Consider the following 16,075-nt stretch of genomic DNA (forward strand, 5'->3'; position numbering starts at 1 on the left):
CTACTGTTGGCCCTACAGGTCTCCATCTCAGCATCTCAGGGAATGTTTTTATCAGCACTTTCAATTAGTCATGCAGAGAATGAAATTTGCACACACCGTCATCTTTAAAGTCACGTCATCATGATGCCAGAGGCGAAATAAGCACATGATGCACAAGACATTAGTCATTAGTCAAAGCTGTATGTTGACAGTAGTTTACCATGTTGGCATATTAACATTAGCATATCAATATGCACAAAGTTTCACACTCATAACTCAGATTTTTATTTCATTTTATTCCTAATCCTATGAATCAATGTTTGGCACATATTGTCCTCTTCAGGACAAGAAGGCATTATTATCAAATGCATCACAATTACAGATGTGCAGGTCTTCTCCCATCTCAAATGTCAACCTTTAGTTCAAGAGTTCAACATGCTCAAAGTTAGCATTTTAACATGCTAAAGTACATGCTTGCCTAGAATATTAGTTTTATATTATTGTACACTGATACGATATGTTTTATTGAGCTATTATCTCCAATTGCAGTGTCTTGATAAATTGGATTTGTGTCTAAATGTGATAAGTATGAGCCAGGATGAGGTTCTGATATACAATCTACACTAACAAACTCAAAGGTCAAAGGTGATCATGTGAGGGTAAATAAAAGATTGTTACCCTAATGACGTCTGGTTGATGATTAAACAGATGCTTGTAAAAGCCTGTGATCAAAGGGCCAAGGTTTCAAAAAATGCTGAGTATATCTACTCGTGATAGTTGTAGAAGCAGCTAAGCGTGTGAAACGTACACTCTGTCATGATGGAAAGATTCACAGCAGTAATATTTGTCCTGCTGGTTTCATCTATCTGCAGCACATTAGGTAAGTACCTGCACACTTCTAAATATAATCTTGAACAAAAACATTATGAAAATAAGTATAAATTTAACATGCATTGTAAACCATCTTTGACATTTTGAGAAATATCCTTGTTTTCTGCCTCTAGCTAGACAAGAGGATCAACGTAATTTCTATGTGTGTAGAACAGAGATGCACTAAGAATGAATCCAGAAGTTAACAGTTAACTAAGGTTGCAGGAAATAGTCTTTAAATCAAAGCACTAAACAGATTGTAAATGTTAAGAGACAAGTGAATTGTGAGGCGGAACATAAAATAAAGACATAAAGACAGTAAATTGAATGACAAAAAGTAAAAAGTATATTTAAATTTCGATTATCTTTTTATATTTTAAAGACAGAATAATGAAATGTAATAATTTGCAAATTAAATAGCTTAAAATATTTGCATTCATCATTAACTGTAACATTTTGTACATTTTTTATCTTTCAATTATTGTATATTCTATCCTTTTTTTCTAACAGGACAGACATGTGAGGGAAACTGTGGGGAAAAATTAGATTCATGTTCGTGCCACTCAACATGCACATCTCTGAAGAACTGCTGTGTCGACTATAAAGACTTCTGTGTTGAAATCTTTCCATATTCTGGGTCCATTTTTGGTGGGGCAGATTTTGTTATCCTTGATGCAAGTTTCAATAAAAGCTCCCACATTGTATGCAGGTAAGACTTGCTTTTACACCTCAGTGCTTACAGGTTCCTAAACCGGACCTGGTTATACATTTGATTGATTGATGGTGTTTAAGAGAAATACACTGGCTCATTTGTAACACTTGACAAAAAAACAAAAACCTTCATGGTCCATTTCAACTCTTCTAGCTTTTGAACTTACAGCAGCATCTTGTGGTCTTCTTTTTTTGTTAAACTACCATTTCCAAGGTCAAGAAAGAAGTGTTAAGCACTCAAGTATAACACTTGTTTCAACATTATACAGTTGAAGTACTTATCTTTTTTTTTTTTTTTTACAATGGCAGGTTCAACAATGATACCAATACTATGGGGTATGTGGATCAAAACGGTCGAGGTCACTGTATCTCCCCACTACTGTATCAAACTGGATGGGTTCCTCTGCACATCTCCTCAGATAATGGCACAACTTTCAGTAGAGTTGGAGCCTGGCTATCAGGTACAATAATCCTTTATATCACTTATTCTTACAGTACGAGGGTGGTCAAAACAATTTCTAAGCTATCAATAACAATAATAATAATAATAATAACTGTATCTGTATAGCACCTTTCATACAAAAAATTGTAGCTCAAAGGTCTTTACAACAAAAGAAATTAAATGTACCAAGTGTTTCACATCAAGAAAGACATAAAGACATAAAATGAACATAAAAACATGTAAATGTACATAAGAGGGAAAATAAAACATTTTGATAAAAGATAAAATAAAGGAGTAGGAATAGTGATGAATATCCTGGTGGTCGATATAATGTAATGATAAGTACTCATAATTCTGCTTTGAGTTCCAGAGTAAGATATTCAAATGACGTAAATTCACCCAAGTCAATGTCATCACACACAAACTGTGTAGAGAAAATGGCTGCAATCCCTCCTCCTTTCCTATTTTGTCTGACTGACTGATAGAAATTATAGTTTGGAGGTTAAGCCTTTATCAGTGTTGCTACACCAGTAGTGCTGTTTGACCAGGTCTCAACTAAAAACATACAGTCCAAATTCTTTTCAATATACCATTTTCTTCAATTTGGCGGTGAAACTACATTAATATATGATTTATTTGATTCAAATGTCTTGCAATAGTACACACTGGCAAGTTCGATGCTAAGTTCAAGGCGATTCTGGACAACTCAACAAAATGGCAGTACTATGGTACACCGGGTGTTGGAGGCGCTCTTGGGATGACTTGGAATACCTCTTTGGTCAGAGGGGAGAAGGTCAATATAGAGCTCTGGGGATACAGAGAGACAGGTAAGTACACCTGTACATACACTTTTGAGATCACATGAATCTGTTAATTGGGGTAAACACTGAATTCTATAAATATTTCCTTGCAGGGGAGCCTTATTCAAACTCTTGGCAGGGCGAGTGGAAGTATCTGTACTCACTTGCAAAGGATCACCCAAACAACGGTTCCTTTAGCTTTTTACCCAAACCAGCAGAGAACGGCTTTTCAAGCTGGGAGCTTGGCGCCCTACGTGTCAGCTCCAGCGCCTACCCTGATGGCATATGGTATGTACAAATGCTTCCTGTAATATAGAGAAAGCATTTGAAAGATGATTATTCTTGCTATTCAATTATGGTTTCCCACAAATCCTCTAAAAATCAATGATAATACAAAATGATAATCTATGCCTGAACAATCTACTTCACCATGATGGAAAAACTCATGTAAAAATGTACAATTAATATGTAAAAAAAAGTTACAGCTACTACTTTTTGTCACATGTTTCATTTAGGAATGTACAAGCTGCATGGACAGAGGATCACGCTCTAGCCTGGCATCTGGAGCAGAAGTTCAGGGACAACTCAATGGTTTGGGCCCTGGACAAATGTTTAGCATGGGACCAGTTGGAAAATCAGCTGCCCAACTTCCTCAGTGAGATCATAGACTGCCCCTGCACTCTGGCTCAAGCGAGAGCAGATACAGGGAGGTTTCATGTAAGTGTGAAGAGTCACTCATTTAGATTAAGCTGCATTCACTTGAGACGGCCTTGAAGTAAATGTTTAATGACAAAGAATGACAAAGCAGAGGTGTGTCTGCATTTTTGTGTGTGGGCTGAAAGAGGCACATGGAGAGTCTCATGTGGGATCCAATCCTGTATTGAGAAGTACACACCTTGTACCTTTAGTTTACAGATTAATGACTCAGGCAAAGGCTTAAACAGAGAATGATAACTTCATTTTAAAAATAATATAAAGCTTAAATGTAATGTCTTAAATGAACAGAACAGAGATGTCATCAGAGTTTATAAAATTTATTTTATGTGCTTTCTAGATAAAAGTTTGGAATTATTTTATGTGTTTATTGAAGTTGGCAGTGGCTGTAGCGTTTTGCTAATCCTCACTGCTTATCTATTCAAAGTCAAGGAGAGGTCTCCCCTGATTATAGCATTTACACACAGTTTTTGCAAGCGGAACAAGTGTCATAATATATCTTATTGCCTCAATTCAATGGCGGGTGAGTCTCAAATACAGTGTTTGTATTGCATGTCTGCAGCTAGTGGATTAGTGTATTGTGAAGGGTTCACTGTGAAGTATTTGCTGTGTAACTGTGGTCAAATTGTTGACAAGCAAACTGAAAAACTGAGTGGCCATTTCCTTATCACAATTATGCCTCTGAACTGGAGTTAATACTATACATGAACAAAGAGAAGCAAATACTAGGCTGCTAAAGACGTCGTATCTCTCCCCTCAGACTGACTATGGCTGTGATATAGAGAAAGGGAGTGTATGCACCTACCATCCTGGGAGTGTTCACTGTGTGAGGGCTATACAAGCCAGGTGAGTCCAGACAACTCTGTTAACATGCTGTAAGTGTTGTGTAACAACATTATATTCACATTTTTAAACATGCATTGACGCCATTAGCAATACATCAGCAACATATCTTCACATATTTTGTAGACTATGCCTATATAGTGCAAATTTCAGTGTCAGCAATAAATGTATGTGTAGTTATGTGTAAATAGTTGCAGCTTATAGTTAGTTTGGCTGAATCTGTGACATTGAGCAAAGAGAGGCAACCTCCAGTACCTGCTGTCAAGATTAATATGGAGTAGTATGTATACAGTACTCACTTTATATGAGCAAAACAAAAATATAAGATCTGCATTTTATGAAGCTGACTTTCCAGTGCTCTACTAATTTATCTAGCATATGTCATGAATATTTGCTCATGAAACATTTGTGTCTGACAACTTTATGAATTTAATATATATTTTGTTGACGTATCATAATGCTAAACTGACAGATAGGTTAGCATTTTGCAAATTCCACCTAAGTAAAACTTATGTGTCATGCAGATTTTACAGAATATTTTAGCCAATTTTAGTCATAGAAAGAAAACTATTGTTCTTACAGTATATTGCACTTTGTCACCTTTTGGCCACCTATCTACATCTTTATTCTTATCATAAATCCCAATTACATGCCCGCACCCTGCCCCCCCTACCTTATCCTGAAAGTAAATAGTAGTAAATTCCCTCCTCGTGCTCATTTGCATGTTAGCACATACTTTGGTTAAACTCTGTGATAGTGCTTTATATGAATGTCCTTGGATTATGGCACCTTGGATATTAGCATTATACTATGTGTACTGATTAAAGGAGCTCTCTTTTGTTGAGACAAAAACCATACTCAGTTATTACGGTACATTCATACTTAAATAACACAGTATATCAAAGTATCCTGATGGAAATGTTATTGTGATCCATTGCTTGGTAATATACTAACTACTATATACTAAATACTAACTACGCTGCAATACATTAAATATAAAAAACTGATGTGTGCAACTAGTACAGCCTGCCCATCTCAGACTGCTAGACCACTAATAGTCATTAGCAACAACTTATAACCCTATTTTAAATTAATAAATATGCTTTTTTTGTGAATTTATATCATATTTTCAGCTACAACAGAGTCCACTGTTTCAACTGACAATACTTTGTAAATGTATCACCAGTCCTAAGTATGGAGCAGGGCAGCAGTGTTGCTATGACAGCACCGGTGCTCAGATCTTGACAGCAGACTCAATCGGGGGGAGCACTCCAGACCGAGCACACGACTGGGGCTCACCTCCCTACAGGAAACCCCCTCGAGTTCCTGGAGAGTCCCACTGGGTGTATGATGTCCTCAGCTTCTACTACTGCTGCCTCTGGTCTGACAACTGCCACTACTACTTCAAACATCGGCCCTCCAGTGACTGCAGGCGTTACGAGTCACCCAGCTCAGGTGGGTCAATTATTCTAAACTATGGTACAGTTTATGTGTTATATTATTGTATTATATTATATAAAATTGTTATAATTATTACAATTTTAATGTGTATCGCCAGCTGTGGTGTTTGGAGACCCACACTTCATAACATTTGATGGTGTCAGCTACTCCTTCAATGGCAAAGGGGAATACACTTTGGTACAGTCGGCAGTGAAACAGCTGATAATCCAAGGCAGAACAGAGCCTGTGAATGGTGAGCTACTGAAGGCACTGAGCTTTCTGTCTTTCACAAAAGTGATCAACAAAGTGCTACAACTAAAGAAAGATAACAGATATCCCTAGATAGTACTGCACATGCAGAAATTATTGTAATGAACTATTACAACAATTCCTTTTCTCTGTGTCATTGATTTGATTCTTTTGCTCATAGGAACGATAAAAGCAACAAAGTTGTCGGCTGTAGCCATGAGAGAGGTGGCCTCTGATGTTGTGGAGGTGCGGCTGGTCAGCGGTCACAATGGCCTTGAAGTGCTGCGGAATCAAAAAGCTCTCTCTTTTACTGAGCAGACCTGGATGGACCTCGATGGTGAGACGCTGATTTACCTTGCAGCACATGATGAAGTCTTTGATTACTAGTTGTAATGAAATTTTGATGACAAAACCAAAGTTTTACAACATCAAAATTCTGCTTACACATGCAGTTATTCCATCAATTAATGAATGCAGTACTTTAACTTGCAATAGAGTACACATATTGTACACAATATTGTGTGTTCATGTAGGACCCCATTGCTCACAGTGAGTTCTTGTTATCATCTTGTTAAAACTACCAGAACTATAATTATTCACACCAAATCTCTCTTTTAGGTGTGTTCGTGTTTTCTCCGACTTCTACAAATGTGACTGTGATGTTCCCCTCTGGTGCCGGGGTGGAAGTGAGACTGAGAGAGGGAACCATGACAACCACTGTGCTCCTGCCAGAGGAGTTCAAAGGCTCCACTCTGGGATTGTTGGGAAAGATGAACGGTGACGCCAAAGACGACCTTGTTCTTAGCAACGGACAACTTGTGCAGAATCAGAGCAATCCAGAGGAGCTGTTCAACTTTGGGGCAAGCTGTAAGAAATTAGAAATAAGAATCTGTGGTGTTTAAAATTGATGTTATGGCTTCTTCTGTTGTGAACCTACTTTTATATATAAATTGTCTGTTGTGTGAAAGGGTGCAGAAGCAAATTGTAAAAGTAATCTTGGTAAACATGACTTCATTTCAAGAAACCATGCTCATTTAATGAAATATCACATTTTTAAGTGCTTTTAATGGTAAGTGGTAACTGTGTGTTTCTTTCGTCTTACAGGGGCTGTATCCAACGAATCTGCCTTATTCACGTATGATTCAGAACATCTTTTGGACACATATTACTATGCTCCCAGGCATGACTATAGTTTTATTCCAGTGTTTTCTGTCCCCGAGAGTCCAGAAGATCCGCTTGAAAATCAGGCGTCTGAGATATGCTCTGGAGAGGGCTCTCAGTTCTGTAGGTATGAGAAGAAACACATTACTACTTTTACTCATAATAATAATAATAATAAAATCATAATGAAGTGAATATTATCAGATACAGAGCAAACCTTTTATGACATGTTGACAGAATGAAGTAGGTCCATTCAATTAAAAAACTCACAATTCAGTAAATAGTTATTTCCATTTTCAGTGAAATAGTTTTGCTAACTATAACTAATTTTCTGCAAGGTATGATATCCTGGTAGGTCGTAGTCCAAGGCTGGGAAATGCTACCAGAATGTCTTACCAGAGTCACATTTCTCTTGTGGAGGATCTGAAGCCAGGTGAGTGTAGACGATAAAAAACTCTGAAAACATTTTCATTGTTTATCATGTGTAATATTTACTTGGTTTCACAGTGGTAGTTATTGTTATACTGTGCAGTGATATCCTGTGGCTGGCTTGCACCACCAAGTAACGGAAAGAAGGAGGGAACCACATATTTACTAGGAGCTACGGTGCGGCTTTCCTGTGATGATGGCTTCACTCTCGAGGGATCAGCAGAGCGCACATGCCAGGAGAATGCCCAGTGGTCTGGAGAGGACACAACCTGCGTGGCTTCCAGTATGAATAAATAATGAAACCAGTTTTGTCCGATGATTTTGAGCTTTACAAATCAACAGTGGTGTGAGTGTCTGTCTTTGAGTGTGCATGTGTGTGTCTGTGTGTGTGTCATTTGATTCATCAAATCAGCTGTGATGTGTTGAAATGCAAAAAAAAAAAAAGAAAAAAAAAGAAAAGAGAAATCACTCTGATCATTTTATATAAATCTATAAGACTACTGACTCAAATTTAATGCATAGTATCAAATCAGAATTTAGCAATGCAACAACTCCATTGACCTACTCTGCAGGAGGGCTCCCTCTTTGTTAAACACAATATAGGCTCATCTTAAACCTATAATTTATAATATTATAGGTTTAATATATTTAAATCTCCTCTCTGGGTTGCCTAGAATAAGAAAACATCTAATAAATTAATGACAGGGAATACAGCAAAACAGAAACATTCCTATTACAGGCTACTTATTTTCATCAGAATTGTAATAGCAGCTCTTTCAAACTCACATTTATTAGAACCGTAGTATATTACCAACAAGTTTTGCTATAGTATTGGCAATTAAACGATGATAGCATTAGCCAAAAAACTCTGCTGTCATGCTGAAGGTCATCCACTCGTTACACTTGGCCTGAGACTACATTTAAGCTACCTGCATAGTGGTGACATATTTTAAAAAGAGGGCCCCAGGATAGTGTGGAATATTCACAGATGACAAGGATGAACTTTTTTCCTGCTCGGTTCCTCTCCACTGGAACGACTACATGCAGTCAAAGACAATACTAATCATATGTTTGAGAAAGTCCTTTAATCCCATCTTTACAGATGTTTAGTATGTTGAGTAGCATCACAAAAAATGCTTTCCATGAAAGACAGAAGTACATAAAAAGACCTGAACTAAAATACAAATATGAACACCTTCATGAAATAAAAATTTGATACCTTTCTTGTAGTAAGAACAATTTTAGTATGACAATGGTGTGTGATGGAATTGAATCAAACTTTGGGGAATCCTGGCGACCTAGTGGCAAAGACTCATGCCAAATAACTGCAATGTTCCCAGTATGATTCCTGTTTAGGAGCTCTGCTGCATGTCATACCTCTCTCTCTCTTCCTGTCTGCATCTATACTATCTAATCAATACTCACTGCTTTGCAAGGAACTCTGGTTTAAAAACATATTTGTCATATTTCAGATAATATCGCAGGAATTGTGGCCGGTTCAGTCATTGGAGCTGCAGCACTGATTGTAATGATAACAACAATCACACTCCACTGCAGAAAACAGAAAAGGTGCGGTACAGTATCTTCAACTGATCTGTTATTAATCTGTAAGATAATATTTCTAAAATTCATTAATCCATTTACTTGGTATGAGGTAATTTGGACAGATATGTATTGTAGTTTTCTGCTCTGGAATAAAAGTCAATTTTCTCTCCTCACTGTTTTTTTTCCCCAATTTCAGGAAAGCTGCGCAGTCAGAAGGATGCTAACCAGAATTGTAGCTTTGATGTCTAACTCTTCATATTCATATTTTCATCCACCGACAAAATGATCAGTCAGAAAAAAAGAATTATCACCTTACATGATACATCAAGGCCTAAACCATTTCATCATTTCAGTTTAACAAAGTGTGTACAAATGAAACATAGAAAAATACAAAAGAGATGTCTGATTTTGGTAAACCGGCCATGATCCAGACTAAAATACTGCATATAAGGTTAAACTTGAGCAAAAGTCCCTGCACAGTTAAAGAGTAACTACACTCCATGGCAGAAAAAATATTGACTAACTTCTGACTTCTATGTGTTGGACATTGTCCTGTTTTGCACCATTGGACCACACCCACCATCTCTGCACTCCATTCTGGGCTAAAAACTGTAGCTTTAAGTTGATTGTAAAGCAAAAATACTTTGCTGAGGTTTGTTGGTGCTATACCATCAATTCATTCAGTAACAGTTATTGATAAAACTCCTGTCAAAGGCGGAGCAGAGTGCCACCTGCTCCCACGTAAATACTCATTAATGCTAATGTCATAGAGTAAATCTCTCTGGAGAAAATGTTTGGACTACTGAGGAAAAAGAAAATCTTTGATCAGCTCTTCAGAACACCTGTGTATTGACAGAAAATACAGATAAAACAACTATAATATTAAATGAACTCAGTACTGTGTATGTATTGTTTGTGAGTTGTCCTCAAATGCTGCTGAATATTGTGGTTCATTTTCCAGCTTATTGGACAAACAAGCAAACTATTCTGTAGCTTCCTCTCAAGGTAAAACTCCTGTATGACTCCAACAACTATGACAATTTAAGCAAATTGAGAAAAAAATGGGTGATGGGTCACCCTAACTACTATTTATCAGATGTTAAGGCTTTGGATAAGAACTAAATGTTAGGAAAATGTTATCAGGAGACAGAAGCTAACAGATACCACATTGACTGATTGCTGGTTGCATCAATTACGCTGATAAGGCTTGTCGTGTTACTGTACTTCTACTTGCTCCTGTTTTAACTGATAAAACTGAAAGCTTGAAAATGCAAATATGCCTCTGTCTTTTTTTGGAGTAACTTACTCATCATAATTACAACTATAACTACGTAATAATTGTTATTATTCTCAGAAATAACACAAATATTGTCTCTTGCCAATATTGCAGGCTATTACTATTACCTAGTATTACCTATAATTCACAGTATGTAGGTCTTTGCTTTGATAATAGTAGTAATTTTAATAAATCAGGTCATTTAAGATGGTTGTTTCTAACAATATTAGCCTATTTTCTTGGCAATGGCACCACTCAGTTATATAAGTATTATGTATTTACTTGCTCCAACCATAGTTACTTTTGAGACTATTTCTATTGCTCAGTATATCTGGCTAATACCTTTAGCTACTGCTTTGGATGAGCACAGATGGAAAGGCTACAGATATTGCCTCATTAATAAATACCATCCCTCTGTGATAGCGAATGGCGAATTGATTTATTCCTCTAAAGCCTGGTTCATTATTTGTTCAACATAACACTCATGAAGATGTAGCTGTCGTAAAATTCCCCACCACCATGCGACTGCGTCAGTCTTTCAATCCATCACTATATCCTGGATGTAAATACTTCTTTAATGTTGTAATATATTATCTATATTCTAAAATATCTGCCCCATACTTATCACATGATGGTGTTTGTTTGGTCTTGAGTTTTTTTCTTCAAACTTGTGTTTAGGAACTGGAAGTAACCCTGTTGTTTACTCTCCCTGTGCGACTCTGAATGTACGTGCTGTTCCCTCACATAACACAAGGCTGTGATTTCTATGGACAAAGAACACCAGTATGTGACAAGACTGCAGAGGCCACTGCTCAGTAAACTATCGTCTTTCTGCTTTCAGAGTCATTCACCAACAACTTGCCATAGACACTCGAGAGATATAAATACAGATAATTTGCATTATCCTCTTCAGGTCCCAGGGCAACGGAGAGGTAACACCCCCAGCTCATGACATACCAAGTCATTCTCATCCCTTAGATCACATTAACTGCAGGACAAGTGTTAAAATGAATCAGCTGGGTATATAAAGTGTGCGAAAGAAGCATTACAGGTGCCAAAGCAGCCTTTTCCTCTGAACTTCTGCACACTTAATGGTAGCATTTGAGAAGTACTGAGTAAAAATACAGCTGCCCTTTTTGTTTAGTATCCTGGTCATCAATCTAAATTGGTTTGTTAGGGTGGAGCTTCAGGCTTTGTAGCTTCAACAGCTTCAACATCCCTTTCCTTCATTCTGAGCTTATTTCTTAGGACATGGGTGACCAAAATAAAGTATTATCCCGTCCCATTTTCCGCCGAGATGTGAGCTGGGATAATTTCCCAAACTGGACACAGCCGAGCCGCATCTTTGCGCAGGATTTTGGCCTCCCACCTTTCTTGGAGCCTAGTGATCTGGACTGGTTAGACTGGGCAAAGAGGAGGCTGGCATCTTTCTCCTGGCCAGGGTACACACAGACTCCCATTCTGCCACCACTCAGGGGTCAGCACCCTGCAGCGTTAGACCAAAGGGGTCTGAGACAACTGGCAAGCGGGGTGTCAGAGATCAGAACAGGGAACGACAGCTGGAAGATTAACTTGGACGTCAATCACTTCTCACCTGAGGAGATTACAATCACAACCAAGGAGGGTTATTTGCAAATAGCAGGTATGCTGCACGTGCTTCTGTGATTGGCCAAGCTTTAAGTGAGATTTGAGGAAAAATATGTGTCGAAACATGAGTAAAAGCATTGTAATATGTTGTAAATTCACCATTTTATGCCATGTGATTAATTTTTGTAATCATTTCTGTTCTTCATTCCAAGGAAATCATGAAGAAAGGCAGGATGAGCATGGATTGGTTTCAAGGTGCTTCACCCGGAAATACAAGTAGGTCGTCTCTGAGAATATGAGGAATTTTGACAACTGAAATCCATATATTTTCAGATGTCTGGGTGATTAACATCATTTCTATGTATGTCTATGTGTGAACTGTCCTACTAATGCTGACAAATAGTAAAACGTTGAAGACGAACATGAACACAGATGATAAGGTATCCTGAAGCAAGAATAGTTTTCATTGAAAGATAGAAAATGTTATCTGATTATTTGAGACTGTCAAAAACTATAAAAGCATCAATGAAATTGGTCTGCTCAGTTGTATAAGATGACAGGTATTTGCTTGTGTTAGTTGTTGATACGCTTTCTCTTCATTTCTTTAAGGCTGCCAGAGGGGGTGGACTTACAGCATATCAGCTCCTCGCTGTCTGGTGATGGAGTCCTGTCTGTAGAGGCTCCCGTCCCCGGGACATCCATCAGCGACCCAGCCAATGAGATGGTCATACCTGTTCAGATGAAAGAGAAGCAGGATGGTGAAAAGTGAAACCAGAGAGCAAAACTCGAAACTACAATCAGATGTAGCCCAAGTTGTGTAGAAAACCTTTGTGGCATGGCTTAAAAAGAAAAACTAGTTTAGTTTGGGATAACTGACTAAATGTGATTCACTGTAATAACAGGCTTGTTTTTCTGCTATGAGACAACATCTAATACTGTAATGTATCATCACCATGTCACAGTTACCTTAAAACTCAGTCATGAAATACAGAGCTGACTTAGTAGATAAGGAATTATTTTTGCTCGACAGCACTTGGAAAGGGTTAAACATGACCTAGAATTTCATGTAACAATTGTTTCATATTTCATGCAGTTTTAATGTCTTCATTATATAAAAAATACATGTCAGATGTTGTTATTCATATTATGCTATTGAATATTCTAAGATGTGTCCTGAAGCTACATTTCACAGCTCCACAGTCTAGTTCTCTGACTGAGTTTTTATCATTGAAAGCTACACAAGGAACATTAGCTGGACATCTAAATAGAACCTGATCAATGAACTCAGCTTCAGTTTTTCACATGGCACACCCATGTGACTTTGGAAGATGGGGCTTTGGAGATTATGTCTGACAATGGATAACATTTTTTAGTGTCCTGGATAGTTACTGACTATTTACATATTAACAGGTTATTTACTGTATGACAAATAGATACATGAAACGTATCTGGCCTCTGTATAACAGGGCAGAAAGTTAGAAAAATAATAAGTTGAGTTGAATTTTATTTTGCTTTTGAAGCAAAGACAGCACATCTGTAGTATAGATTAATTGTGTTTGTTTTTACTGAAAACTGTATATTGATGTCTTGAATAGCATGAAGTTGTTCCTGATATCATATAATTAATGTGTTAAACAGCTTCTGCCATATAAAAACATGAATATAATTTTCTTATCTTGTGTCTTTTGTTACTGACACCTTTTTGGCAGATTGTAAAATCATCTATTGCTCTATTTCTCAAAGCATGATGAAAATGTTCCACAAGAGGGCAACGAAATCCTGTTTACTGCAATATTTAGACTCTGTGTCTCATTTCCTGTTATGTCAACAGTATCATTTTTTAAAGTTTATCAGCAATTTCTCTTGAAGACCTTCAAGCAAAGGAGATCTTTCTAATCAGGTGTTAGATGATTTCAACACCAAATTAAGGTCCTAAAAGATTTGCACATATTCTCAAACAGTATATATTGCACCAAAAGTCTGTTTTAAACTCACTTTACATGTAGTAATGTTCCCAGATGTGGTTTTCCACAAGACTTGTGATGTTAAATTTAAAGCAAACACACAGCAGCAGCAGTAGCCTGAAGCTGGATGTAAAAAAGGTATTTAGAAAGTTGGAAATTACACTGATGTACAGTAACAGCTTAATCTCTGGAAATGCAATGGAGGTTGAAAGGTGCCGGAATAAAAACCAGGTGGTGAGCTGAGCTGATCAAGGCCATGTCACTTAAAGGTAAACAGTGACATCCAGTGTTTGAACTGGGTAATACATGGTAACATAACTAAGTTACTGTATCTACTGTACGTCATCACTTGGAATGAAGCAATGATGGAAATAACTGTTGAAAATACAGCAAAAATACAGATGATTTTAATAGAAATACATTCATGTTATTGGTTACCTTCTTGGCTTGATCTGTTGATTATCCAACTAAAGGTTGGCTTTAATATGCAAATACTTAAAAGCAATTTGATGAGGTAAGTAACAGCTGATTCATTAAATGTTAGTATACAGTGTAGAATGGCAAAGTAAGTGATCAATAGAAAACAGAAAAGTAGCTGCCCAGTCGCTTTTTCATAGAAGCAGAGAATCTAACCATGTAACCACTGGCCAAATATCTTCTCAAACTGACAGAAGAAAGATGTACAGATTCTTTAAGGGATGCTGCCAAATTGTCTCTTCACAGCAATCTTTTGAGGTTTATTGTATTTTTTATTATAATACACTGAATACGTCCTTTTTAGGAATTCAGGCCTTCAGTGCTGAAATGTTCCTGTTCTTGCTTTGGTTTGTCAATAAAGATTCAAGCCAGCAGGGTGGAAATGTAACACCGAAGATTTATATGGGATGAAAGTCTTTGCATGACCAAATCATTTTTTCTTTCTCCCTTCTTTCATTTCTTTTTTCCCTTTGTTCTTCCTGACCCACAGTGGGCTCTTTACCAATAATTAATTGTGAGTCAGTTTGGATAATGAAAACTTAAAAAAGCTTGAAATCACCCCAGACCTCTCAGGCCTTCAAAAAACACCTTCAGAGCATGCCTTATGAGTAAAATTCACAGTATTACAGTCCATTTTAATGAGTATACACTTGTCTATACAAGTCTTCTAGATCTATAGGCTAAATTGAGATTCATGCAAACTAGATAAAGTAAAAATGTCTGAGGAAAAATGCCTTCGGCCTGGGCAAAATTACGATTTTATTAGGGTGTTGCTATAGGTGGTTGGTAGGTGGTTGGTGGACTGTTAGGTGGTTGCTATGTGGCTCCTAGGATGTTTCAAGTATTGTTCTCAATATTTGACTAAGTAGTCATTAGACTGTTGCTAGGAGGTTTCTGTAGTACTTTGAATGTACTTTCTGGCAGGGTTGTCAGGGCATTTCCAGGTGGCTACTAGGTGGTTGCTAGGGTGTTCTGCAAGGTTGCCAGGGTTGTACTAAGTGGTTCTCAAGTGGTTGCTATGGTGTTCCAGGTGATTTCAAGGTGGCTGGTATGCTGGATGAAGTGGTTATCATGGTGATTTTGGGTGGTTGCTAGGGAGTACTGTATAGTTGCTAAGGCATATTTTGTGTTCACAGTAGTCATAGAAGTATTAATAGTGCTAGTGGTAGAAGCAGTAGTAGTAGTGATGACAGTGCATTAGATTTATCGATACATTCAGCACCATGGACAGAGACAGAGAGAGTGATTTTTTTTAATGTTTCAGCACCTTGGAGAGAGACGCTGCATTTAAATGATTTTCTCTGCTGTCCTCTAGCGGTCATATAGGCCTAAACTACCGACGGTATAATGGCAGAGTTTGTCCCTAAGTCTCTTCATGTCGTCATTATCGAAAAATACAGGTGATGTTCTCAGTCCACACAGGAAAAGATTAATATGCGTATTAAGTTGATCGGTCTGGATCATTTCTCTTGAAAGAACTTTTTTTTTCTCTCTCTCAGAAACGATAACACGTAAAACTGTTCTATTTTTAAATACAATGACGTTTTAGTATTTTAAAAACGAGAATATAAACGTGCTATTATGTTTA

General features: G+C 37.4%; 2 protein-coding genes and 1 long non-coding RNA gene across 3 annotated transcripts; 2 read left to right on the forward strand and 1 right to left on the reverse strand.

Annotated features, from left to right (window-relative positions):
* Positions 1 to 788: 788 nt before the first annotated feature.
* LOC121886212 (sushi domain-containing protein 2-like) lies at positions 789 to 7,985 on the forward strand. Its single transcript, XM_042396158.1, has 14 exons — positions 789 to 859; positions 1,360 to 1,558; positions 1,870 to 2,021; positions 2,662 to 2,829; positions 2,916 to 3,090; positions 3,318 to 3,519; positions 4,277 to 4,362; positions 5,546 to 5,814; positions 5,918 to 6,052; positions 6,230 to 6,385; positions 6,667 to 6,915; positions 7,153 to 7,336; positions 7,548 to 7,642; positions 7,742 to 7,985. The coding sequence occupies exons 1-14, from the start codon at positions 796 to 798 to the stop codon at positions 7,933 to 7,935; spliced, it is 2,328 nt and encodes a 775-aa protein (XP_042252092.1). The 5' UTR covers positions 789 to 795; the 3' UTR covers positions 7,936 to 7,985.
* LOC121886216 lies at positions 7,242 to 14,182 on the reverse strand. The gene is made up of 3 exons (XR_006092695.1): positions 14,042 to 14,182; positions 12,679 to 12,777; positions 7,242 to 7,330 (listed from the first exon to the last, which is right to left on the reverse strand). It is a non-coding gene; the product is annotated as an uncharacterized LOC121886216 (long non-coding RNA).
* Positions 11,711 to 12,815, forward strand: LOC121886215 (heat shock protein beta-1-like). The gene is made up of 3 exons (XM_042396160.1): positions 11,711 to 12,101; positions 12,259 to 12,322; positions 12,656 to 12,815. Exons 1-3 carry the CDS (start codon positions 11,711 to 11,713, stop codon positions 12,813 to 12,815), a joined length of 615 nt encoding a protein of 204 aa, XP_042252094.1.
* Positions 14,183 to 16,075: the final 1,893 nt, after the last annotated feature.

This window comes from Thunnus maccoyii, chromosome 19 (assembly GCF_910596095.1).
Source record: "Thunnus maccoyii chromosome 19, fThuMac1.1, whole genome shotgun sequence".
NCBI lineage: Eukaryota > Metazoa > Chordata > Actinopteri > Scombriformes > Scombridae > Thunnus > Thunnus maccoyii.

What these genes read in the sequence shown, in the direction of transcription:
- LOC121886215 (XM_042396160.1), top strand. Translation starts at nt 11,711, where the DNA reads ATGGGTGACCAAAATAAAGTATTATCCCGTCCCATTTTCCGCCGAGAT. An exon ending in GGGTTATTTGCAAATAGCAG is followed by an intron (nt 12,102 to 12,258) that starts GTATGCTGCACG and finishes CTTCATTCCAAG; the next exon opens with GAAATCATGAAGAAAGGCAG. An exon ending in TGCTTCACCCGGAAATACAA is followed by an intron (nt 12,323 to 12,655) that starts GTAGGTCGTCTC and finishes CATTTCTTTAAG; the next exon opens with GCTGCCAGAGGGGGTGGACT.
- LOC121886212 (XM_042396158.1), top strand. Translation starts at nt 796, where the DNA reads ATGATGGAAAGATTCACAGCAGTAATATTTGTCCTGCTGGTTTCATCT. An exon ending in ATCTATCTGCAGCACATTAG is followed by an intron (nt 860 to 1,359) that starts GTAAGTACCTGC and finishes TTTTTCTAACAG; the next exon opens with GACAGACATGTGAGGGAAAC. An exon ending in GACCTGGATGGACCTCGATG is followed by an intron (nt 6,386 to 6,666) that starts GTGAGACGCTGA and finishes TCTCTCTTTTAG; the next exon opens with GTGTGTTCGTGTTTTCTCCG.